We start from the raw sequence: 22,546 nt of genomic DNA on the forward strand, positions 1-22,546 counted from the left end.
TGTTTGTCAGAGGGTGGAGATGGATGGCAGGAGAGAGATCACTTGATCATTACCTGTAAAAAGCAAGAGAGAGTCCTGTGGCACCTTTAAGACTAACAGACGTATTGGAGCATAAGCTTTCGTGGGTGACGCGTGCATCTGACGAAGTGGGTATTCACCCACAAAAGCTTATGCTCCAATACGTCTGTTAGTCTTAAAGGTGCCACAGGACTCTCTCTTGCTTTTTACAGATCCAGACTAACACGGCTACCCCTCTGATACTTGATCATTACCTGTTAGGTTCACTCCCTCTGGGGCATCTGGTATTGGCCTNAAAGCTTATGCTCCAATACGTCTGTTAGTCTTAAAGGTGCCACAGGACTCTCTCTTGCTTTTTACAGATCCAGACTAACACGGCTACCCCTCTGATACTTGATCATTACCTGTTAGGTTCACTCCCTCTGGGGCACCTGGCATTGGCCTCTGTCGGTAGACAGGATACTGGGCTGGATGGACCTTTGGTCTGACCCAGTATGGCTGTTCTTATGTTCTTATGTAGATCTTTCAGCGTGGTGCAGAAGTATGGACCTTTACTCCTGTAGGGAACCCATTCATCCTACAACCCTTACATCCCCATAGCAAGACTTTCCCAGAGGAATGGTTATTTATCCTTGTCGTTTCATGGAGGCATCTCCTTCTTTGCAGCACTCTGATTCCCTTTACCAAGTGAAACTGTTCATGTGGCCAAGCCTTTTTCCTAGGGGTCTTTCCCAGCTCCTACAGGGGAGCCTGTGACTGTATAATCCGCCTGGCTGGAGCGGCACCTCCGCTATCCCTGGCTGCACTCTAGTGCTGGGGGGAGGTGAGGAGAGTTGGAATCGCTGATGTTCCTGCAATCCCCAGCATAACTCCATAGGGATATGACCACCTTCAACTAACCCTGTTCACCCAACCTTTGAGGGAGTCCTGCAGGAACAAGACTCTGGACCAAATTCTGCCCTCAATTACACCCAGGCAGCAACCCAGGGTGTTCGTTGGAACAGGAGGTTATTTAGACCAATATCCGAGCTCAGTTACACCTCTGCAGGTTCCCCCCCCCCCCAATCCGACGAGGTATGAGACTCAAGTTAAACTTCCCTTCCTTAGTGAGAATGGCGGTGGGATGCATTTCAGAGCAGGGTTTTACTAACCCGGGCTGCTGAGATGCTTGCCCGCTCCTTCTTTTCCGAGGGATAGAAACAGCTGCGAGATGATTGTGCTCTTTAAAATCCGAAGCAGCCAGAGGCACCCGCCGAACCGTGTGATCGGTGCCTGAGTGCCAGCCCACGGCAGCCCGATCAAGTCCTGCTAGCCCCTTCTGGTATCCACGCATTCTGCCCACGCGTCTCCCTTTGCCCTCCACAGCCACACCAATGCACTCCCAGCACACGTGCTTTCGGGCAGCATTGGCGCCCTTCCCCACTGCCCCCGGGGTCTCCCAGGAGATTTAGACCGAGCTGGATGAGCGACCGACTCAAAGGGGCGATTAGGAAGAAACAGAAAGCGTACAAAGAGTGGAAGAGGGGAGGGATTAGTAAAGAAACTTACCTTAGCGAAGTCAGAGAATGTAGAGATAGAGTGAGAAAGGCCAAAGGCCGTGTAGAGTTGGACCTAGCGAGGGGAATTAAAAGCAATAGTAAGAGGTTTTACAGCCACATAAATAGGAAGAAAGCAAAGAAAGAAGAAGTGGGACCGCTGAAGACTATTGCCGGAGAGGAGATTAAAGACAATCTAGGCATGGCGCAATATCTCAATGAATATTTTGCATCGGTGTTTAATGAGGCCAATGAAGGTATTAGGGATGCTAGCATCACTACAGAGGGGCATTCAGGATGGGGGATTACCGTATCCGAGGTAGAAACAAAACTTGAATGCCTTAATGGGGCTAAGTCGGGAGGACCGGACGATTTTCATCCGAGAATATTGAAGGAATTGGCGCGGGAAATAGCAGGCCCGTTAGCGATAATATTTAATGTATCTGTAAACTCGGGGGTGGTCCCGTTAGACTGGAGAATAGCTAATGTGGTTCCTATTTTCAAGAAAGGGAAAAAAAGTGATCCGGGTAACTACAGGCCTGTTAGTTTAACATCTGTAGTGTGCAAGGTGTTAGAGAAAATTCTGAAAGAGAAACTAGTTGAGGACCTGGAGGTTAGTGGCAATTGCGATAAATTACAACATGGTTTTACGAAGGGCAGATCGTGCCAAACGAATCTGATCTCCTTCTTTGAGAAAGTAACGGATTTATTAGATAAGGGAAATGCGGTGGACCTAATATACCTGGATTTCAGTAAAGCGTTTGATACTGTACCCCATGAGGAATTATTGGTTAAACTGAAAAACATGGGGATCGATATGAAAATCCAGAGGTGGATAAGGAATTGGTTAATGGGGAGAATGCAGCGGGTCGTATTAAAGGGTGAACTGTCGGGTTGGAGGGAGGTTACTAGTGGAGTGCCTCAAGGTTCGGTTTTGGGACCCATTTTATTTAATTTATTTATAACTGACCTCGGGACCGATTGCAGGAGTGGGCTGATAAAGTTTGCGGATGATACGAAGGTGGGAGGCGTTGTAAATTCGGAGGAGGATAGGGATATCCTGCAGGGAGACTTGAATGAGCTTGTGAATTGGAGTATCAGGAATAGGATGAAATTTAATAGTAAAAAGTGTAAGGTGATGCATTTGGGGATGACTAATAAAAATTTTAGTTACAAGATGGGGACGCATTGGTTAGAAGTAACGGAAGAGGAGAAGGACCTAGGGGTCCTGGTAGACCGCAGGATGACTATGAGTCGACAATGCGACGTGGCGGTGAAAAAAGCCAATGCTGTCTTGGGATGCATTAGGCGAGGTATATCTAGTAGGGATAAGGAGGTCCTGCTTCCGTTGTACAAGGCGCTGGTGAGACCTCATTTGGAGTACTGTGTGCAGTTCTGGTCTCCCATGTTTAAAAAAGATGAACTTAAACTGGAACGGGTGCAGAGAAGGGCCACTAGGATGATCAGAGGAATGGAAAACCTGTCGTATGAAAAGAGACTAGAGGAGCTTGGGTTGTTTAGTCTGACAAAGCGAAGGCTGAGGGGGGATATGATTGCTATCTTTAACTATATTAGAGGGATTAATACGAGGGAGGGAGAAGAATTATTCCAGCTTAGTACTAATGTGGATACGAGAACGAATGGATATAAACTGGCCGTGGGGAGGTTCAGGCTTGAAATTAGACGCAGGTTTCTGACCGTCAGAGGGGTGAAATATTGGAACGGCCTTCCGAGGGAAACGGTGGGGGCGACGGACCTGTCTGGTTTTAAGATTAAGTTAGATAAATTTATGGAGGGAATGGTTTAATGGTAAAACATAGTAGTCAAGGAAAACCAAGAAATGGTAGGTAAATTGTATAATGGCTGACAGGGGTCAGGCTGGAGACTCTTGCCTATATGCTCGGGGTCTTACTGATCGCCATATTTGGGGTCGGGAAGGAATTTTCCTCCAGGGCAGATTGGCTGAGCCTCTGGAGGTTTTTCGCCTTCCTCCGCAGCATGGGGCAGGGATCTCTAGCAGGAGGGTTTCTGCCAATTGAAGTCACCTAAAACAGGATTGGGGACTTCAACATCAGAGTCCAGGGAAGGGGTAGGGACGGTTTTATGGCCTGCAACATGCAGGGGGTCAGACCAGATGATCATAATGGTCCCTTCTGACCTTAAAGTCTATGAGTCTATGAGTCTATGAGTGCTAGTACGGACCAGTGAACAATGGAGCCAGGCTCCCCCCAGCCTATCCTTTCTCTCCCCGGCCCCAGCTGTGAAAACTGGGGAAGGGGTGTGGGTGTGGTCGAGTGCAAGCCCCACCCAGCAGCAAAGCGTCATCGTCTCCCCCACCCCCCACTTCTCTCCAACCAGCCCCCCTCGCCGAGCCACCCGAGTCCCTTGAACTTTCCCTGGGAGACTCGCACCAAGCACTAGCGCCCGGAAAGCGGCCCCCCGGAGCCTGCTCAGCAGCAGCCTCCCGCCCAGGCTCCCTCAGCCATTCACCCCCCACGCCCTCTCTCCAGACAGTCACACAGCCCACGGCGTCCCGCCATCTCACTACAGCCCCCCACCCCAGAGCCGCCCCCTCAGCCCTCCTCTCCCCGCCCGCCCCCCCAGCACTCTCCCCCCACCATTATCCCAGCCCCCAAACACCCCCCCGCCCGCTTCCCCCAGCGCAAACTCCCTCTGCCCGCCCCCAGCCACACCGCTCCCCTCCGCACACGCCGTCCCCGACCCGCGACCACCGAGAGCCGCAGCAGCTTGGGGCTGGCCAGAGCCCGCCCGCCGCCGGATGCTCCGCTTGCCCGGCTGGCGCTGAGCTCTGCCGGCTCCTGCCCGCCACAAAGGAGGGAAGAATCCCGAGGAAGCGACGCGACTCCCGCGGGGAAGGAGCCGGGCAGCGGGTCTGTCCGGATGCGGTGAGCGCCGCGTCGCCTCCTGTGCTGCCTTAGCGGAAGGAAGGAGAGAGAGAGAAGCAGGGATCGGGCACCATGGGCTGCTGCACCGGGCGCTGCACGCTGATCTTCCTCTGCGCGCTGCAGCTGGTGAGTGACTGACCCGCGCTCCGCACCCTGGGGCACTGCCAGCGTGGGGCTGACGGTCCCGTGCACGCTGCAGCTGGCGGGATTCCCCTCCCCAGCACTCCCAGGGCACTGCCAGCTCCTCCGCTGGGGCTGATGGTCCCGTGCACGCTGCAGCTGGCGGGATGACCAAGCCGTTCCTCTCTCGGGCTCCCTGCATGCAGGTCTCACCCATCCGGCACTGCCAGCTGCTCTAGGCTGTTGCGGTGCAGGGGCTCATTGCGCTCGTCTCTGCACGGCTCTGGTGAGTGCTGACTAACCGGGCACCTCTCAGTGAGTGACCCATCCCCACCTGATCACCCGCTCTCACCCGGGGAGCACAGCTAACTCTTGCGCCCTGGGGTTAAGTTTTGTATTTTTCTGTTAAAACAAATTCGTTTGGTTCGAAATCTGTTCGTTTTGGAGGATTTGCTCCCATCCCAGGACCAGGCTCTGTTTAATGTTGCCCAGTTTCTCTTTCAGGTCTCTAGGGGGTTGCTACAGCTTTTCTATGCCTGCCAAGTCTCATGTGTTTGAAGGGATTCTCAATTCATTTCCAGTCTCTCTCTTCCTCAACACCCCGTTTCCCAACCTCCCCAACCAATCTGTTTGAACTAGATTTTAAAATTCTCACTCAGATTTCTTTGGAAATCACACCCATGCACATTGTCTCAGGTTGACAGCCTTGTGTTAAAATCACTTCATGATCAGTATAAGATCAGGGTGTTCAGGTGGCATTGGGGTCCGCTGATGCCAATATGTGTGTGCGATATGAGGTCAAAGCGACTGAGAGACTAAGTTGTATATGATAGCCTAGCACAAGAATGACACTTTTAGGACATGTTTGTTGGGACCTGTCATTCGGCTCTGCTATTTATTTTCTAGTCACTTCCTTGAGGTCAGGAGCCACCAATCTTCTTTTGTGTCAGATCCATTGTGGAATGTGCAAAAATCTCTTTCTGTTTAAAAAGGCAAAATCTGCACATCCTTCTGGGTATTTGCTCCGAAGTGTTTTATTTCAATTACATACACCTGGATATATAATTGATACAATTGAAAATGTATCTTGTTTTCTTTGTGTATTAAAGTTGGCATATTTGTTTCAAAGAAGTGTTGTCAGAACAGAACTATACTGAGCAATAACAATTCCTTGTATGGCTCATTAGCTGAGTGATAAAATAATGCTCTTCCTTTAACAGTCAGTCTCTAATCCCATGAGAATTTAAAAAGATTTTTTTTTCTTTTCTACTGATTCAGAGTAATCTTTTTTGCCACATGAGCTTTCTTTTGATGAGCGTGGGTTCTTCAGTCAGTGGATGTGCAAGTGTATGTGTAAAGTAAAACTATCCGGTGATTACAGAATATGATCATTTGGCAGTCTTCCTCGCTTCCTGCTAAACCTCTAGAAAAGGCTTCTGTTTCATGAGAAATATTAATGTACTGTTAAACACAACATATTCAATACTTCACTTTAAGAACATCATTCATTTTCAAAGTATTAGTCAAATCCTCAGCTGGTGCAAATTGGTTCATTAGTACTGTCTCCTATTCAGATATTCTTAAATACCATGGGGAGGGTGCAGTGTTAAAACCTGAATAAAATAGACTAACAAAAGAGGAAAGGATTTAATGTATTCATAATCTGTACTTTTAATATTAACAAATCTTTGTTTATAAAGCTGTGGTCTTGATCCCCTGCACTTGTTTTACACTGCTGTAACCTATTGACTACGATGGAGTTATTTTTGATTTACAGTGATGTATGTGAGAGGAGAATCGGGTACTTCATCTTTAAAAATATAACACTAACACAGTTATGAAGGTTATAGTAACAGTATTTACTATTCTGTAAGATTACTTGGAGGCTATAAAAACTGAAGAAGTAAAGTATGAATAGCCATCATAATATGTAGAGTACTGCAGATAAAATCTTTCAGAAAAGGTATCATGTTTTATAACACACCCATCAAATGATCTAACAACTTTCAAACTGTAGACTTTTAATATGTAGATTTTTCTACTGTACTTGCCTGTTTTATAAAAATGCATACATTAGATACAGTCTAGTATAACATCCATAGGTTTTAGTGACTGATCAATCCATGTCTAGCCAAATGCTTTTAGTGTAATTTATTTTCATTAAAAACAAAAAAATAAAAACTGCAGTATAAATATGTGTTAGACCTAAGATTTAATCTAGTAGACATAAACTCGAGCCAAGGTACTCACAATGATCTCAGTGGTGGTGGTGTTGAATTTATGTTTGTAGGAATTGTCACCACAGGGGATTTTAGATCTGTTTCTAACATCACAGAGGTCATGAGTATAAAGCATGCCCAACAAAACTGCATCCCCAGACATTACTATCATTAAGAGAGATTTATTTTACCTTGAATCCATTTATGGAGAGGTAAAAGACATATTACTGACTGTGGACTATGTTTAGATTAAGTGCTACAGAAGCCAAAGTACTTGTTTTGCTAATTTGTAGCAATCCAAAAACAAATGATTTCTACCAGTTGAGAAAACTTTAGAAAAATAGAAAGATGGCAATGCTTTAAAAAATAAAGTGGTGAATTTCCACACAAGAAACAGTTCACCCTCTCAATAACAGTCTTGTCAGACCACACCAAAGGAAACAAAAATAGATCAATAGAAAGGGATTATGTGAACAATTCAAGCCTTTATTTGATTAAGAACTGTATAGACACCACCTGAAAAGTCAGTCAAAAATCTTCATGAAAATACTTAACTTGCAATTCTCTTTGTTTGTTTGTGATGTGGATTGTGCCACTCACATCTCCTTGGTGATTGCCAATAAAACTCATATTTCAGAAATATTACCCAACACAGCAGTGGTTCTCAACCAGGGGTCCAGGACTCCCTGGGGGCCCACAAGCAGGTTTCAGGGGGTCCGTCAAACAGGGCTAGCATTAGACTTATTTGGGTCTAAGCTGAAGCCCCACCACATGGGGCTGAAGCCTGGTGACCCAAGCCCCGCCCCCCCGGGGCTGAAGTCAAAGCCTGAGCAACTTAGCTTCACAGGGCCCATTGTGGCATGGGGCCCTGGACAACTCCTGCTTGCTATCCCCGAATGCTGGCCCTGGCTCTTATATGCAGAAAAACAGTAGTTGTGGGCCATGGAGTTTTTATTGCATGTTGGGGTTGCCTCAGAAAGAAAAAGGTTGAGAAACCTTGCAACACAGGACATTTCTATTATTGTGTAGATGTACTGATGTTTGGAATTGGAAGTCTTTCTATACAAATGATATTATCATTATCCCTAAGTGGAATGTCCATCACACTCTCACAATCCTTGGCCATGGAGGGTCTCATATTTGATTTTAGTTAGTTGCTCAAAATTAGACCTTTGGACTAGAACCTGATTTTCCACTCTGTTACACAAATTTGATACCAGGGGGATTTCATTAAAGTAAATGGAGTCACGCCAGTGTAAAACTGGTGTAAGATAGTGGAGGATCAGGCCCACAATCTCTTTTAGGATTCCATTCTAACTGCCTCTAAAAGTGCTGGCCACATTTGTGATGTGTGCTGGCTTCTCAGCAGTTTTACTGGTTCCCTCACAACTTTTCCCCTTCGTATCTATTTGACCCTTTTACTTTTGCTCATTATGCTTGTATATAGAAAAATGCTGTTGGGAAGAGAACCACAGTCATTGAATGACTGTGGTGGTGGTGAAGGGTCTATATGCCATCCTTTCTCTAATGGTAAAATACTATAATTGAATCACAGAATATCAGGGTTAGAAGGGACCCCCTGCTCAAAGCAGGACCAATCCCCAACTAAATCATCCCAGCCAGGGCTTTGTCAAGTTTGAGCTTAAAAACCTCTAAGGAAGGAAATTCCGCCACCTCCCTAGGTAACCCATTCCACTGCTTCACCACCCTCCTAGTAAAAAAGATTTTCCTAATATCCAACCTAAATCTCCCCCACTGCAACTTGAGACCATTACTCCTTGTTCTGTCACCTTGTGCCACTGAGAACAATCTCTAGATCCATCCTCTTTGGAACCCCCTTTCAGGTAGTTGAAAGCAGCTATCAAATCCTCCCTCATTCTTCTCTTCTGCAGACTAAATAATCCCAGTTCCCTCAGCCTCTTCTCATAAGTCATGTGCTCCAGCCCCCTAATAATTTTTATTGCCCTCTGCTGGACTTTTTCCAATTTTTCCACATCCTTCTTGTAGTGTGGGGCCCAAAACTGGACACAGTACTCTAGATCAGGCCTCACCAATGCCGAATAGAGGCAATGCTCCTACTTATACAGTCCAAAATGCCATTAGGCTTCTTGGCAACAACGGCACACTGTTGACTCATATCCAGCTTCTCGTCCACTGTAACCCCCAGGTCCTTTTCTGCAGAACTGCTGCCTAGCCACTTGGTCCCTAGTCTGTAACAGTGTATAGGATTCTTCCATCCTAAGTGCAGGACTCTGCACTTGTCCTTGTTGAACCTCATCAGATTTATTTTGGCCCAATCCTATCATTTGTCTAGGTCCCTCTGTATCCTGTCCCTACCCTCCAGCGTATCTACCACTCCTCCCAGTTTAGTGTCATCTGCAAACTTGCTGAGGGTGCAGTCCACACCATCCTCCAGATCATTAATGAAGATATTGATCAAAACTGGCCCCAGGACCAACCCTTGGTTCACTCTGCTTGATACTGGCTGCCAACTAGACATGAAGCCATTGATCACTACCCATTGAGCCCGATGATCTAGCCAGCTTTCTATTCACCTTATAGTCCATTCATCCAGCCCATACTTCTTTAACTTGCTGGCAAGAATACTGCGGGAGACTGTATCAAAAGCATTGCTAAAGTCAATGAATAACACGTCCACTGCTTTCCCCTCATCCACAGAGCCAGTTATCTCGGCATAGAAGGCAATTAGGTTAGTTAGGCATGACTTACCCTTGGTGAATCCATGCTGACTGTTCCTGATCACTTTCCTCTCCTCTAAGTGCTTCAGAATTGATTCCTTGAGGACCTGCTCCATGATTTTTCCAGGGACTTAGGTGAGGCTGACTGGCCTGTAGTTCCCCAGATCCTCCTCCTTCAGTTTTTTAAAGATGGGCACTACATTAGCCTTTTTCCAGTCATCTGGAACCTCCCCCGATTGCCATGAGTTTTCAAAGATAATGGCCAATGGCTCTGCAATCACATCCACCAACTCCTTTAGCTTGTCCAGCTTTTCTAAATAGTCCTGAACCACTTTTTTCTCCACAAAGGACTAGTCACCAACTCCCCATGCTGTGCTGCCCAGTGCAGTAGTCAGGGATCTGACCTTGTTCGTGAAGACAGAGGCAAAAAAAGCATTGAGTACATTAGCTTTTTCCACATCCTCTGTCACTAGGTTGCCTCCCTCATTCAATAAGGGGCCCACACTTTCCTTGACCACCTTCTTGTTGCTAACCTACCCAAAGAAACCCTTCTTGTTACTCTTAACATCCCTTGCTAGCTGCAACTCCAAGTCTCATTTGGCCTTCCTGATTTCACTTCTGCATGCCTGAGCAATATTTTTATACTCCTCCCTGGTCATGTGTCAGTCTTCCACTTCTTGTAAGTTTCTTTTTTGTGTTTAAGATCAGCAAGGATTTCACTGTTAAGTCAAGCTGGTCACCTGCCATATTTACTATTCTTTCTACACATCAGGATGGTTTGTTCCTGCAACCTCAATAATGATTCTTTAAAATACAGCCAGCTCTCCTGGACTCTTTTCCCCTTCACGTTATTTTCTCAGGGGATCCTGCCCATCGGTTCCTTGAGAGAGTCCAAGTCTGCTTTTCTAAAGTCCAGGGTCCGTATTCTGCTGCTCTCCTTTCTTCCTTGTGTCAGGATCCTGAACTCGACTATCTCATGGTCACTGCCTCCCAGGTTCCCGTCCACTTTTGCTTCCCCTACTAATTCTTCCCGGTTTTTGAGCAGCAGGTCAAGAAGAGCTCTGACCCTAGTTGGTTCCTCCAGTACTTGCATCAGGAAATTGTCCCCTGCACTTTCCAAAAACTTCCTTGATTGTCTGTGCATTGCTGTATTGCTCTCCCAGCAGATATCGGGGTGATTGAAGTCCTCCATGAGAGCCAAGGCCTGTGATCTAGTAACTTCTATTAGTTGCCAGAAGAAAGCCTCGTCTATCTCATCCCCCTGGTCTGGTGGTCTATAGCAGACTCCCACCATGACATCACCCTTGTTGCTCACACTTCTAAACTTAATCCAGAGACTATGGCTTACTATCTTCAAGAAGAATTGTTTGAAACATGGAGTGGTGTGTGTATGTGAGATTTCAGTAGAAAATATTTTTAAAATGTCATATTATTTTCATTTCTACATTTTGATCTACAAAAATGTATATGCCAAACTGCCCACATAACCTTACAGATTTGGTACTGAATATAGTTTAGTCTTAAGTACAATAGACTCTCAATACAATGCACACTAGTGAACACTCCAAAGGCATTTCATGTCTTATATGGTTTCATATAAATGTACATTTCTTAAAATGTAAATCTGCATAAATATGTATAATACAAGGTGTCACAGGGCAAGTGCACCCCGTCTCTTCTTGAGACAAAGTGCGGGTAATGATGGCCCCGCGGCTGAGTCTGTACAACCATCCCTTGTCTTGGGATAGCTTGGTCTGGGGTTAAAAGTCAATATGGCTGCCCTCTCTCAGGGCTGTGTGACCTAGCGGTCAGTCAATAGGGCTGCCTGGTTCAGCAGGGCTGCATGGCCCAATGGCCAGAGTCAGTCCAACTGCCCTCTCTCAGGGCTGCAAAGCCCAAGGCCAGAGTCAACATATGCCCCTCTTCAGTAGGGTTGTTTGGTCTGGTGGCCAGTCAGGGGAGTGGGCTGCCACCTTGGGTGGGGGTGGGGGTGTGTGGCAACTGGGTAGGGAGACCCGGGTCCTCCAGGTCCCAGCTCAGGGCCCTGACAGTGGCAAGTATGTTCGCCACTGGGTCAGCAGGGAATCCTCCTGAAACACGCTGACACCACTCGGTACAATGCCTAGTCCTCCTGAGCTACTTCCTACCCTTTCTCTTGTGTAGTGGTCCTGGTGTCTCAGAAGTCCATCGTCTCCTTGGCCTCTGCAACTCTCTGCAGCTCTGACACTCCTTGGGCATCTGAAGGAGCTGGGGCATTCGCCTGGGTCTCAGCATCTCTGGCTACGCTACCGCCATCTGTTGCTTCAGCAGCTCCCGGGCTGGAGCTTGCAGCGTGCGTCCTCCCTCTTCAGTGATCAGCCCTGAATGAGCTGAGCTGCACCCTTCTATACCCCAGCTGGAGCATGCCCATCAGGGCCAAGGGGACATGGCCAATGTGGAGCAAGTGTCCCCCATCGCACAAGGGTTCTGGAAATAACCTCAAATTAAATAGGGCATTATTAGGCCCTGATTCAGGAAGGCACTTAAGCACAAGCTTTCCTGAATTGGGTCATCTTACAGTCTTGGAGGCTGCCCCAGTATTTGCTCAAGCAAAACTCTCTTTGAAGAACCCGGAGTAAGGAGAGCAATTTTGAGGACTTGACTTTACACTGTGATCTTAATAAGTCTAGCATTGTAATATGTCATTTCAGAAGATGTCATACTGGGAGCTCTAAGATGTATATATCCTCCTAATGTGTGCATAGCAGGAGTTATGTACATGTATCAAGAGAATATATCATAATGATATATTAATCTTTGAGTATGTGCTGTAACTCTCATTAGCATCATCAGGAATCACATATGTTGACCTTTTCTATACAAGATAAGTCAATAGCCTTATTATAGAAACTGCCAGCAATGTTGTAAATGCTAGTGTAGCCACCAGGTTATGAAACACTGCAAAATAAAAATGTTCAGAAAATAAAGCAAATAAAAAATACTAATAAATTCTGGAAGGGGTAAATTGGCAAAGAATTAGATAGAGTTAGCTGTGTGAATCCAATTGTAGTTAATGTGTCACAGCTAAAGCCCTATGCGGCCTTGAAAATGTATCTCTAAGAAATTTACATTTAATTTTGTTTTAAACATTACATTAGGTGTGTGTGCCGGTCAGGCAAGGATGTTGGTAGGCAAGAATTATATAGCTATGTAAACACAACAAAAGTGTTAATAATAATAATAATGGCTCAGATTTTCAAAGCAAGGCAGAGAAGATTAATGGAAGGTGTATGGCTGACACCCCATCACAGTTTTGAAAATCTCAGCCTATGATTTAATCTATAGGTGTTGGTGCTCTGTGTTCATTTAAAGCCCTTGATTTAAAAGTACAACATTATATGGTGCAGCTGGTATAAAATAGTTATTTTCTACTTGCCATATTACTCTCAAATCAATTTCAGTGTTAGTTTAGCACAAGTTTAGATAATTGTAATGAAAATGTGACTATGTATTAATATTTGCCAACTAAGTGATTATTTGGTAAGTGCATTTGGTCATCTTAAAATAATTCTTCTCTTGATATGCAGGAGATTTATGCTTGTAAGTCCCATTAATGCTAATTGGAGTAACGTGTGTAAATCCTTGCACTTTGAGATGAGACTGTATCCATTAGACTAAAAGATAATACTTCACCATTGATTAGTATGCATAATACCATTTCGATAGCGGTGCTGGCAAATGAAACATAACACATGGTGTAATAATTTACATTTTTTCATCTCATTTGAGTATACTTTACAAAGCAGGAAATTATAACTGCTGTTAAAACACACTTTTTGTAACCTTCTGATTTTGGCTCTATGCACTCTTATGTTAGAACAGATGTATAACATTTATATACCAGCATAAGGACTTGAGTGATGTGATGAATTAAAGAAAGTAAACCCTTTGAACCATTAAATTGCTGCACCATTTGATGCTGGTAAAAGAATCACCAGTCCATTGATCTGGAGATGAAGCATCTGTCCATGGGTAAAGCAGGAGGTTGAGAATGTATGTTTTATATTAGTGGGGCAGGGAAGGGCGTGGTTCCTAGCACTGACAAATGTACTGACTGCAAGAACCAGAAGGTATGTTGTTTTTAGTAATGGAAGAAGGTGTAAGGTAACATTGGTAAATTTGCTCTCGCATCTCATGTGGGTTCTACAAAATGAAGTCCTACTCTTTTGGCTGTTCCTGACAGACTGACTCCTTTTTAAGGCCCTGATCCTGTAAAGATTTATATACATGCTTAAAAGAGCTGGGTGGGAACTGGTTTTTTGTTTAGCAGGAAAAGCTGTGATTTCAATTTATTTTTAAATTCCAAAACAGAATAAAACCAACATTTTTTGAAATTTCCTATGAAATTAAATTCTGGAAAAAAAAATATTGTTTCAGGTTGATTGAAATGTTTCGTTTAGATAAAATCAAAATGTTTTTCTCTGAGTTTGACTTATTAAAAAATGTATATTATGTAACATTAAAACAAATTAAAATTAAAAGTAATTTCAAAATGGAAAATCAAAGCTTTAAGTTCTGAAGAGTTGTTTTGACCTTATCAAAGTGCTTTTTTCCCAATTCTTCCTTTAAATGAAATTTTGTCAATCAACACGTTTCTACAAAACATTTAGCTTTCAAGAAATTAAAATCTTCCAATGGAAAAATATTCTGTCAAATTTCTGACTAGATCTTATGCTTAACTTCAAGCATGTGAGCAATCCTATTTAGTTCAGAGAGGTACTCATGCTCAAAGTTATGTGTACATATAAATCTTTAGAGGTGGGGGCCCAAATCATCAGTAGAATCATGCTTCTGTAACTTGCCAGTCATCAGGGTCATAAATATTCCTATCTCCTAAAAATAATGCGTAACATTTGCATTTTGAGTGTATTGTACATACATTCAATAATCACAACATCCCTGTGAGATATTAATATACATATTTCCAAATGTCCTACTATGTTAGTTTCTGAGCACACTGCAAAATAATAATAATAAATTAACCTCCAGAATGAAAAGTACTTTTATTTAAATCTAATTTATTTCAGATACTAGTGGTTGGTGGTTGATTTTCAGGAGATTTGTGTTGAGTATCATATGATGTAGTTGTTTGGGGAAACATGAGCCGAAAGAGCTGTAACATCCTCTGGAGCAGGATGGTTTTAGTGTCAGGCTGACATTGGGTGAAAGTGAGTTCCATAAACAAATGCCCTTTTACAGATGACAAAAATGAGGCAGCATACCAGGAACTAAGCCTTAGAGTAGCTACAGCTAGCAAGGTGGTAAGAACTGTGGGATATGGCCCCAGAAACCACAGCACCAGACGCATATCAACACAAAGCCAAGATGGATGCACCTGCCTGTATATGGGATGGAAATGAAGTGTGCACACCAAAGTTGTGTGTATGCTTACAGTTGAGCTTGAAAAGAGCAAGCTCACATGTAAGTACATGGACCCAGATACAAATTCAGTATACACATACCCTTAGAGTGGGTAGGGACTAAATTTTCAAATATGCTCATGTTTGGGGGGATGCCTTCTCAAACTGAGAGAGAGCTCTCTTACAAAACTGCCTCTGTGTGACTTTCCAAAAGTCACACAGCAAGTCAGGGTACATAGTGACAAAGCAGGAAAGGTCAAGCTCCCAGTCTGAGGTTCAGTCCACCATAGCACGCTACTCCTTTCCTTTTCATTATAGGTTCATGATGCACAGAGGCTGCTGTGTAGAATCATGATTATTTTTACATCTATGAGATGAAAGAGTTAAGATTTAAACATCTAGTCTAGATTGTGGGTGGAAGCAGAAGTTAATTAATTGAAAGTGAGTTATGTAGGTATCTCTAATGGCCATATGATCTAGCATTTTCTGGGACTATAACAATAGGATACCAGTACCTGCTGCACATCTGCTGCTGTCCCAAACAACAGATTCTTGAGATTGAGATACTGTGGTTTACAGAGGTTCCCCTCATAAAAATCATTGAAATTCAAAACAGGAATTATGTTGTTACATCTAAATTAGAGTCTGGCTCAGGATGTAGAACTTGGATGTGGATATGTATATTAGGATCAGGACAGGCTTTGTGTTCTCCACTCTGATCAGGGCAGGGATTGACTAGATGATGTCCAATTGCTGATTTTGTGAGGTAATGGTATAAAATAGAAAAAAACCCAACCTTTGAGATTAGGTGTCAGAAATCTTTAAATATCATCCTGCAAAGAGATTTCAGCCACATCTGCACCAGAACCAGCTCATAGGTTCCTTTTTACTTTTGGGTCTGACCTGGTACCAAACTATAATGGCAGGTTCAGATATGAGATTTGAAATCAGAAGTCTACTACCTTTATATTTTTAATCTGCACTTTGGGTTTTGGCTCATCTCTAATCTACATATTACTTCCTTACATAAATAAGTTAAACTTTAATTGATTACATATGTAAATAAGGAATAGAACAGGTCACAAAGTTCTTATAACCTGATCTCGCACTGTAGAAGACCATATCACTTTTGCAACTGACTTTAATAGGAGCAGGATCAAGCATTGGTGCAGATATTGATAGGCATCTTGCTCAGGTGCAATATAAACAGCCATGGATTCTTCATTAAGAGGTGTGACTGGGTCTGCCAGATCTTCTCTGCTTGCTGAGGAGGCATCAGCACACTGACATTCCCTGCCTAAGGAAAATCCACTCAGGCTAGGTGAGCATCAAGAAAGTCCGCCAGAGGCCTAGAAGGGTCAGGAGGAAATACTGAACCAGCAGGCCAGTTAGGAAGGCTTGCTTGCCTGCTTTTGCTTAGGGGCAGGGCCAGGTGAGACTGGGACAGGGGAGGTGTTTCTCAGTGCTAAGCACTTGCATTTGAAGGGTTTTTCCTCTTTGTTTAAAGTAGTGGCTCTCAAACTTTTGTATTGGTGACCCTTTTCACACAGCAAGCTTCTGCGTGTGCCCCCCCTTATAAACTAAAAACATACTTTTTATATTTAACACGATTATAAATGCTGGAGGCGAAGTGGGGTTTAGGGGTGGACGCTGACAGCTTGCGACCTCCACGTAATAATCTCGTGACCCCCTGAGGGGGCACAACCCCCAGTTTGAAAACCCCTGCTTTAAAAGCACAGACAGCTGAATACTGAATTGCTATTTTATTACGTGATTGTTTAGAGCAGTGGTCTCCCAACTTTTTATGTTGCACACCTCCCTTACGTGTAACATAATCTATCTGTGCCTCCCCTGGGAGCGGGGCTGGGAGCCAGGAGCAGAGCAAGGGCTGGGGCCAGGAGTGGAGTCATGGCCGGGAGCAGGGCTGCAAGCCAGGCCACATTTGGGGACTGAGGCTGAGGCTGGGCTGCGGTCAGGGCTGGGAGCCAAAGCCGGGGCCTAGGCTGAGGGCTGGGGCCGGAGCCAGAGCAGAGTTGGGGGCAGAGTGGAACTCGATGGCGTTCCTTCCCTGCCCCTTGTAAGGGCTGGCCTGGGCCCTACAGCAGTCCCTAAACCCGAACATTCCTCCCCACAGTTTGGGGACCACTGGCTTTAGAGACTGATGCCAATATTATGGCACAGACTGCCCTCCCCCAAGCAGATATCCAAACCTTACAAACTAAGGTGGGGAGGACCATGTGTGGCCCTAAAGAGGGTTATATTGGGCAGCCCCGCCTCTCACAGGAGGACATTTAAAGAATTCAGTAATTTAGATTACATTGAGGGTGTAAGAAGTCCTTAGAATCTTTTAAAAACTGCTAGTTTCATGCTGTGGAAATGAATCTGAAATGGGAATGGTAATTTTCGGCCTTCAGACATCTCTCTCTCTATCAAATTTCACTGCTAAATTTACAAAAGAATAGCAATTATCTGGGGGTAATTTTGCCTTCTTGTTTTTATTCCGCGAACACTATGTCAAATCTTGTATAGGTGCATTTGTATTAAAACCAGCCAAAGTTAATTCACTCAATTTTACACTGATTTACTAAACTAGACTGCAACCACTTTGGGGCAGGGAATCTTTCTTTATCTGTATTGCAAAATGTGATGCACATCTATGGCTATAGATAAGTAATATATAGTAATAACAATAAGGGACTTCATGGTTCAGGAGACTAGTAATAAGATGAAGAGTCTTTCATCTTTAGGTCACTAATTGAAATTCAGTGCAGGTTATTTGCTGCTGAAAGTCATTTTGGCCTCTCTGTAATGAGTGTTTCAATACAATGTCCATATTAAAAAAAAAAAAACAGTTTCATATTAGCACTAATTGGCAGCCTGGCTGATGTGGTAGTACTAGTCTCAGCAAAAGGCTATGGTGTCATGAAGACCAAAGCACTCTTTTATCCTAGTGGTTCCCACAGGCCATTGTTCAGGAATATCAACAGGGTGCTGTGATGAAGTTTGCATTACTTTGCCTGTGTTGTACCTGGTTTGTAATACAGAACTTTATTTTCTAGGGCTCTCAATCTGGCACCTTTCATAAGCAATGCATTAAGTTTAACACCCACCTACCCCAAAACAAACAAGCAAGCAAACAAACCAAACACACACACACACACACACACAAAATAAATGGCATGGATTATTCCTAGATTTCAGTTTTGTTAAGCAAGAGCCCCTTCCCTTCCTTACCCTTGTCCCCCACTTTTTATTTGAAAGACTTTGACTTGGAAACCGAATTCAGGCAACAGGAAATATTCAGCACTTGGGAAATACTTACTTTAGAATCTTGAAAGTTTTTCTGAATCACATCACATAAAACTGTCTCCCTTCATCTATCAAGTGAGACTAACGCATACCTTTCCAAAGGTTTAGGTTTATGTGATGTTACTTTCAGTGTGGACTGCACTTCCCTGACAAATCAGTACCAGTGGCACTATCACAATCTTTAGTGTGATTATGGTCTTTTTTTCCTTTGTGTGATCAATGAAATCTTTGTGATTGCACTATAAATCTGTGCCTTTTGGCAGGTTTGTAGGCAGTAGTAAGCTGCGATAAATCTTTGATCTCTGGAACGTACAGAGTGCTTAAGACCATGGTAACAAAAAGGTAGTAAAAGATTTTATTTTGATTTTTCATTTTTTATTATATTCCCCTATTGTCTTCTTCCTGCACATGGATCCATGCCTTGTGCATTACCTTTCCTTGGCTCAATGGGCTGGTAGACTGGTATTTTCAATGGTGTATCTGGTGATTTTGGACCAGATTTTATGAGTTGCTGAATGCTTTAAACTCCCACTGAAGTCCCAGAAAGTCATTCTTATGGGTCTAGCGCTTTTACAATGATAGGTTTTATTGTTCTTTTTCCTTGGGCCTTTCTAAACAGTAAAGGCACACAAACATAATATTCAGAAAAGTTGGTTTTCTGCTTGGATTTGAAACAAACAGTGACTACCAGACAAATGTCCCCGATAGAAAGTTCCAATAAAAAAAAAGTTAAATGTGAAAAATTGTGAAATGCAAAAGAATGAGGAAAGGAAACCAACTAGTTGTGCTTAAGAGTGTTATTCTTTTTAAAAAGATCATACTAGAGGATTCACATGAAGGAAGTTGAGACAAAGGCACAACTTTATTTGATCAAGAGAATCAGAAATTGTGAACATAGAGGAGTTCTTATAGGCATGGAAATATATGTACAATTAAGTGTCATCATTGTAGAAGGTAGCTGATAGTAATCAGGAAGGAAGTCTAGATAGAAAAGAACATATACCTGAGAACTGGAACTTATGAAACTTTTCAGTGGAGAGTTATGACACACATAGGAGAAGCCACCACTACAGATGCCAGCCACAACCAGGCCCATATTTTTAAATGGATTTTTATTCAGAATGAAGCCGTTGAATATATCGGCTTTTATATTATTCCTCATTTTCTAAAAATGGGATTCTGTTAACATTTAGTGTAAATATCACACTTTTGCACCTTCCCAGGAAGGCATGCATAGAAAATTAAAGTTAAAAAATGCAATTTTTGCTGCTCCAAGAAAACCCCTAAAGCCGAGCAATAACGTAAATTATACTACAGAAATAATATCACAGAAATGTACAGGCTTTATCAAGGCTTGGTAGAATTAAATTTGTATTTTTTAAAAATAAGTTGAATGGATAGTATCAACATTTATTTTTAAACACAGATATTTTTATGTATTTACATTTTTATAGTAGTGGAAAACTGTGTGTGTGGGGAGTTCAGACAATTATTTAATAGCAATGGATACTCAGATTCAAAAAGTTAGTTTTATAAATGTTAAAGCACAAATTGTCAACATCGCATGTCAAAATATACAGAATAGATATCCTTCAGTCAATAAATCACACCTGTTTTTATTATTCATTTGTTAGTCCATTTGTAACAAGCTTACTACAAAAGTCTAAATCACTGGATTTTGATTCTAATAAGTTCTCAGGCATCATTTTTCTTATTTTGCCTATCTCCAAATTTCAATTATCATCAATGGAAATATTTTGTCATGGGTTTGTGTGTATGCAGTGACATTGACATTTACTGATATTTATTGATGACAATGTAATCCATCCAAGCCTAGCTTTATCCTACCCACCCTCTCAATGCAACCTAAATAGCCTTTTTTTGTGGGGGAGGAGGGCTATTTATTCTTACTGCTAAAAGCTTCCTGTACCTTTTTCCTGCACAGTGAACTGAAAAGTTTTATTATTTAATATTTATTCTTTTTCCTGAATTAGGTAGACACTGTCAAGGTAGGAGTGTTTAGAGGATTTTAACTGTGTCAGAAGCCTTGCTACTCCCACAGACTATCTGAATTATTTACATCATGGAAATCTCCAAAGTGTTCTAACCCAGACTAACCCACTTTACTCTCAGAACACTGAGGAGCAGAGTCCTCATTCAAGTCCACTGAACTACTGAAGACGAATTGACTTCTCTGTGACCATCTATTCATTTATAGGGTGCCCTTCACTATAATATGCACATCCAATAACAAGTGCATAGATTCTTCCCCATTCCCCATAAATGGCCCAAATCTCACAGTCTAGCCTAGAACCCTTCTGCTTCTCTTTTCCCTGAGACTAGTGCTTGGCTCTGAATGCTCCTCCCACCTACCCCTTGTCAAGTTCCAGGCCCTGTTCTCTTTCCCTCCCTTTGGCTTCAGACCCTTTCCACAGCTCTCAAGACAAGATTATTGGTTGCTATTAACAGCTGCTAATCACCCAGTTGATCGGCGGCTCTCCCCATTCCCCCTGCTATTCCTGCTCACAGTTCCCTTATTCCAGCTGAAGAGCTGTCCCATCATCACACCGTTTTCTTCTGCAAGTGTCTCCTACTTGAAAATTATGTAGCATACTAAGAGTTAATGTAGGGCTTGGTGATAATGATAAAGGAATTGGTAGGTACATGCAGTAGAACAATGAATACCGTGTATAGCTTTAACATACGTTTTAAATTTTAATCACAAATGAAGATTAAAATTCCTGTGGCTTTAAAAAAAAACCCAAAATCCAACAATCCAAAAACTGAGAATGGAGCACTACATCCTGATTGAGAACCAGGATAGGTTTTCAGAATGTCAGGTCTAGGATTCCACTTGTGAATTTCCCTATCTTCTCTCCTATAAAGTAAAGCACAGGTACATAGGAAACCCCTTTAATAATGCTGCAATACACATCAAATAATGTTTCTTGGTCTCTGGGTAAAAAAAGAGGGTGTGTAGCACTGGGTTGCAATTTGCTATGGTTTACATCTGCTATAATCCCACGGAAGTTAGTGGTATTGTGCGCAGTCTAATTTAAGGACAATATATGAATTTGGCTCCTCATATATTGTAGGCACCAGCACACTGAAAAGGGGGAGTGATTTTGTTTCAGAAAAACTAGAACATAAATATGATAGATAATGACTAATGCTGGATGAACGAACTAATAATGTAACTTTCTATAATGCCATTCTCACAGTGGCTCTTTCAACAGAGTAGTGAAATGGAATTGAAAGAGTTTCTCCGTCAAAAACTGCATTTGTGATGAGACTTTGTAAATAAAAATGAAAGTATTCTAAATTTAAATTTCATCATCACAAATGACTTGAAGTGTATTGAAGTATTTTAAATTTAGTCATGGATGTCTTGAATGGCTTTAAGTTGTATTATTAATGTATAATTTAATCATAGTGATTCGATGAAAGCTGGAGCTGATTCTGTTGTGTTAGAAGTAACCACAAAGTGCCAAACTCAGTTTAAATTGGATTAATATGATCAAACCCTTAGACATCAAGGCATCCAACAACTCCAGTTATTTCATAACATAGCTCTGCACATCTCTGGATCAAAGTCTGATTCTGTGTTTCCCTAGCCTACTGAGCTTGGATGACCTGCATCATGGACATGAGAGTTCCATGGCACAAGAGTTCTAGTGACCGTAACTTTTCTTGGTTGCTTAAGTGAATTAAAGATCAAATGGAAGAATCAGGGGAAAGCTGAGGTGAAATAATTTCATCTCATTTTTGTATCACTGAAAGTTTCTACGAACAGGATACAGTTTTTTTATGCACAGGCTGTATATGATGTTCACCTACATTAAAAGTTGAAGACCTGTTTTCTGCAGGCTTTGGGAACTCTAAAACTGTCAAGATTAATCTCAGATTTGATTTAAAACCAAAGTTTCTAGGCCTTTTCTCTGTGTAGATAACCATGCAAATGAAAATTGATCCGTATGGTTGAAAGCTTGTCACTGATCTTATCTATAGATTCACAGTTCCTCTAAGTTTCATAAAGTTCCTGTGTGACCAGTGAAACCCAGTGCCACCAGTCCCTCAGTTTTTGAGAGAATTAAAGACCAAGTTGAAAAAGCTGAAGGACGTGCCACACATGCACTGTGAGGGCCACCACAGGTTTCCTCCAAGATGATTCATTTGCTGCGCAGCCAGTGTAACTTCTGATCACAAGAGAGTGTTGTTTACTTTTTAAAAATCATTTGCATTATAGTACAACTAAGAGAGCTTTTGTGCTAGGCTCTGTACATACACATGGTAAGAGACAGACTCTGCCCCAAAGAGCTTACAGTCTAACACAGGACACAC

The 22,546-nt window shown here is 42.8% G+C and overlaps 1 protein-coding gene across 1 annotated transcript in view; it reads left to right on the plus strand.

The window, feature by feature from the left end:
* Window positions 1-4,256: 4,256 nt before the first annotated feature.
* The window catches only part of NKAIN3 (sodium/potassium transporting ATPase interacting 3), a gene marked incomplete in the record, with an annotated part of 447,880 nt that continues 429,590 nt past the window's right edge, over window positions 4,257-22,546 (plus strand). Inside the window, 1 exon segment of the mRNA XM_034762991.1 lies at window positions 4,257-4,585. Within this exon segment, the coding sequence (XP_034618882.1) occupies window positions 4,532-4,585 (54 nt within the window).

This window comes from Trachemys scripta, chromosome 2 (genome assembly GCF_013100865.1).
Source record: "Trachemys scripta elegans isolate TJP31775 chromosome 2, CAS_Tse_1.0, whole genome shotgun sequence".
Classification (NCBI taxonomy): Eukaryota; Metazoa; Chordata; order Testudines; family Emydidae; genus Trachemys; species Trachemys scripta.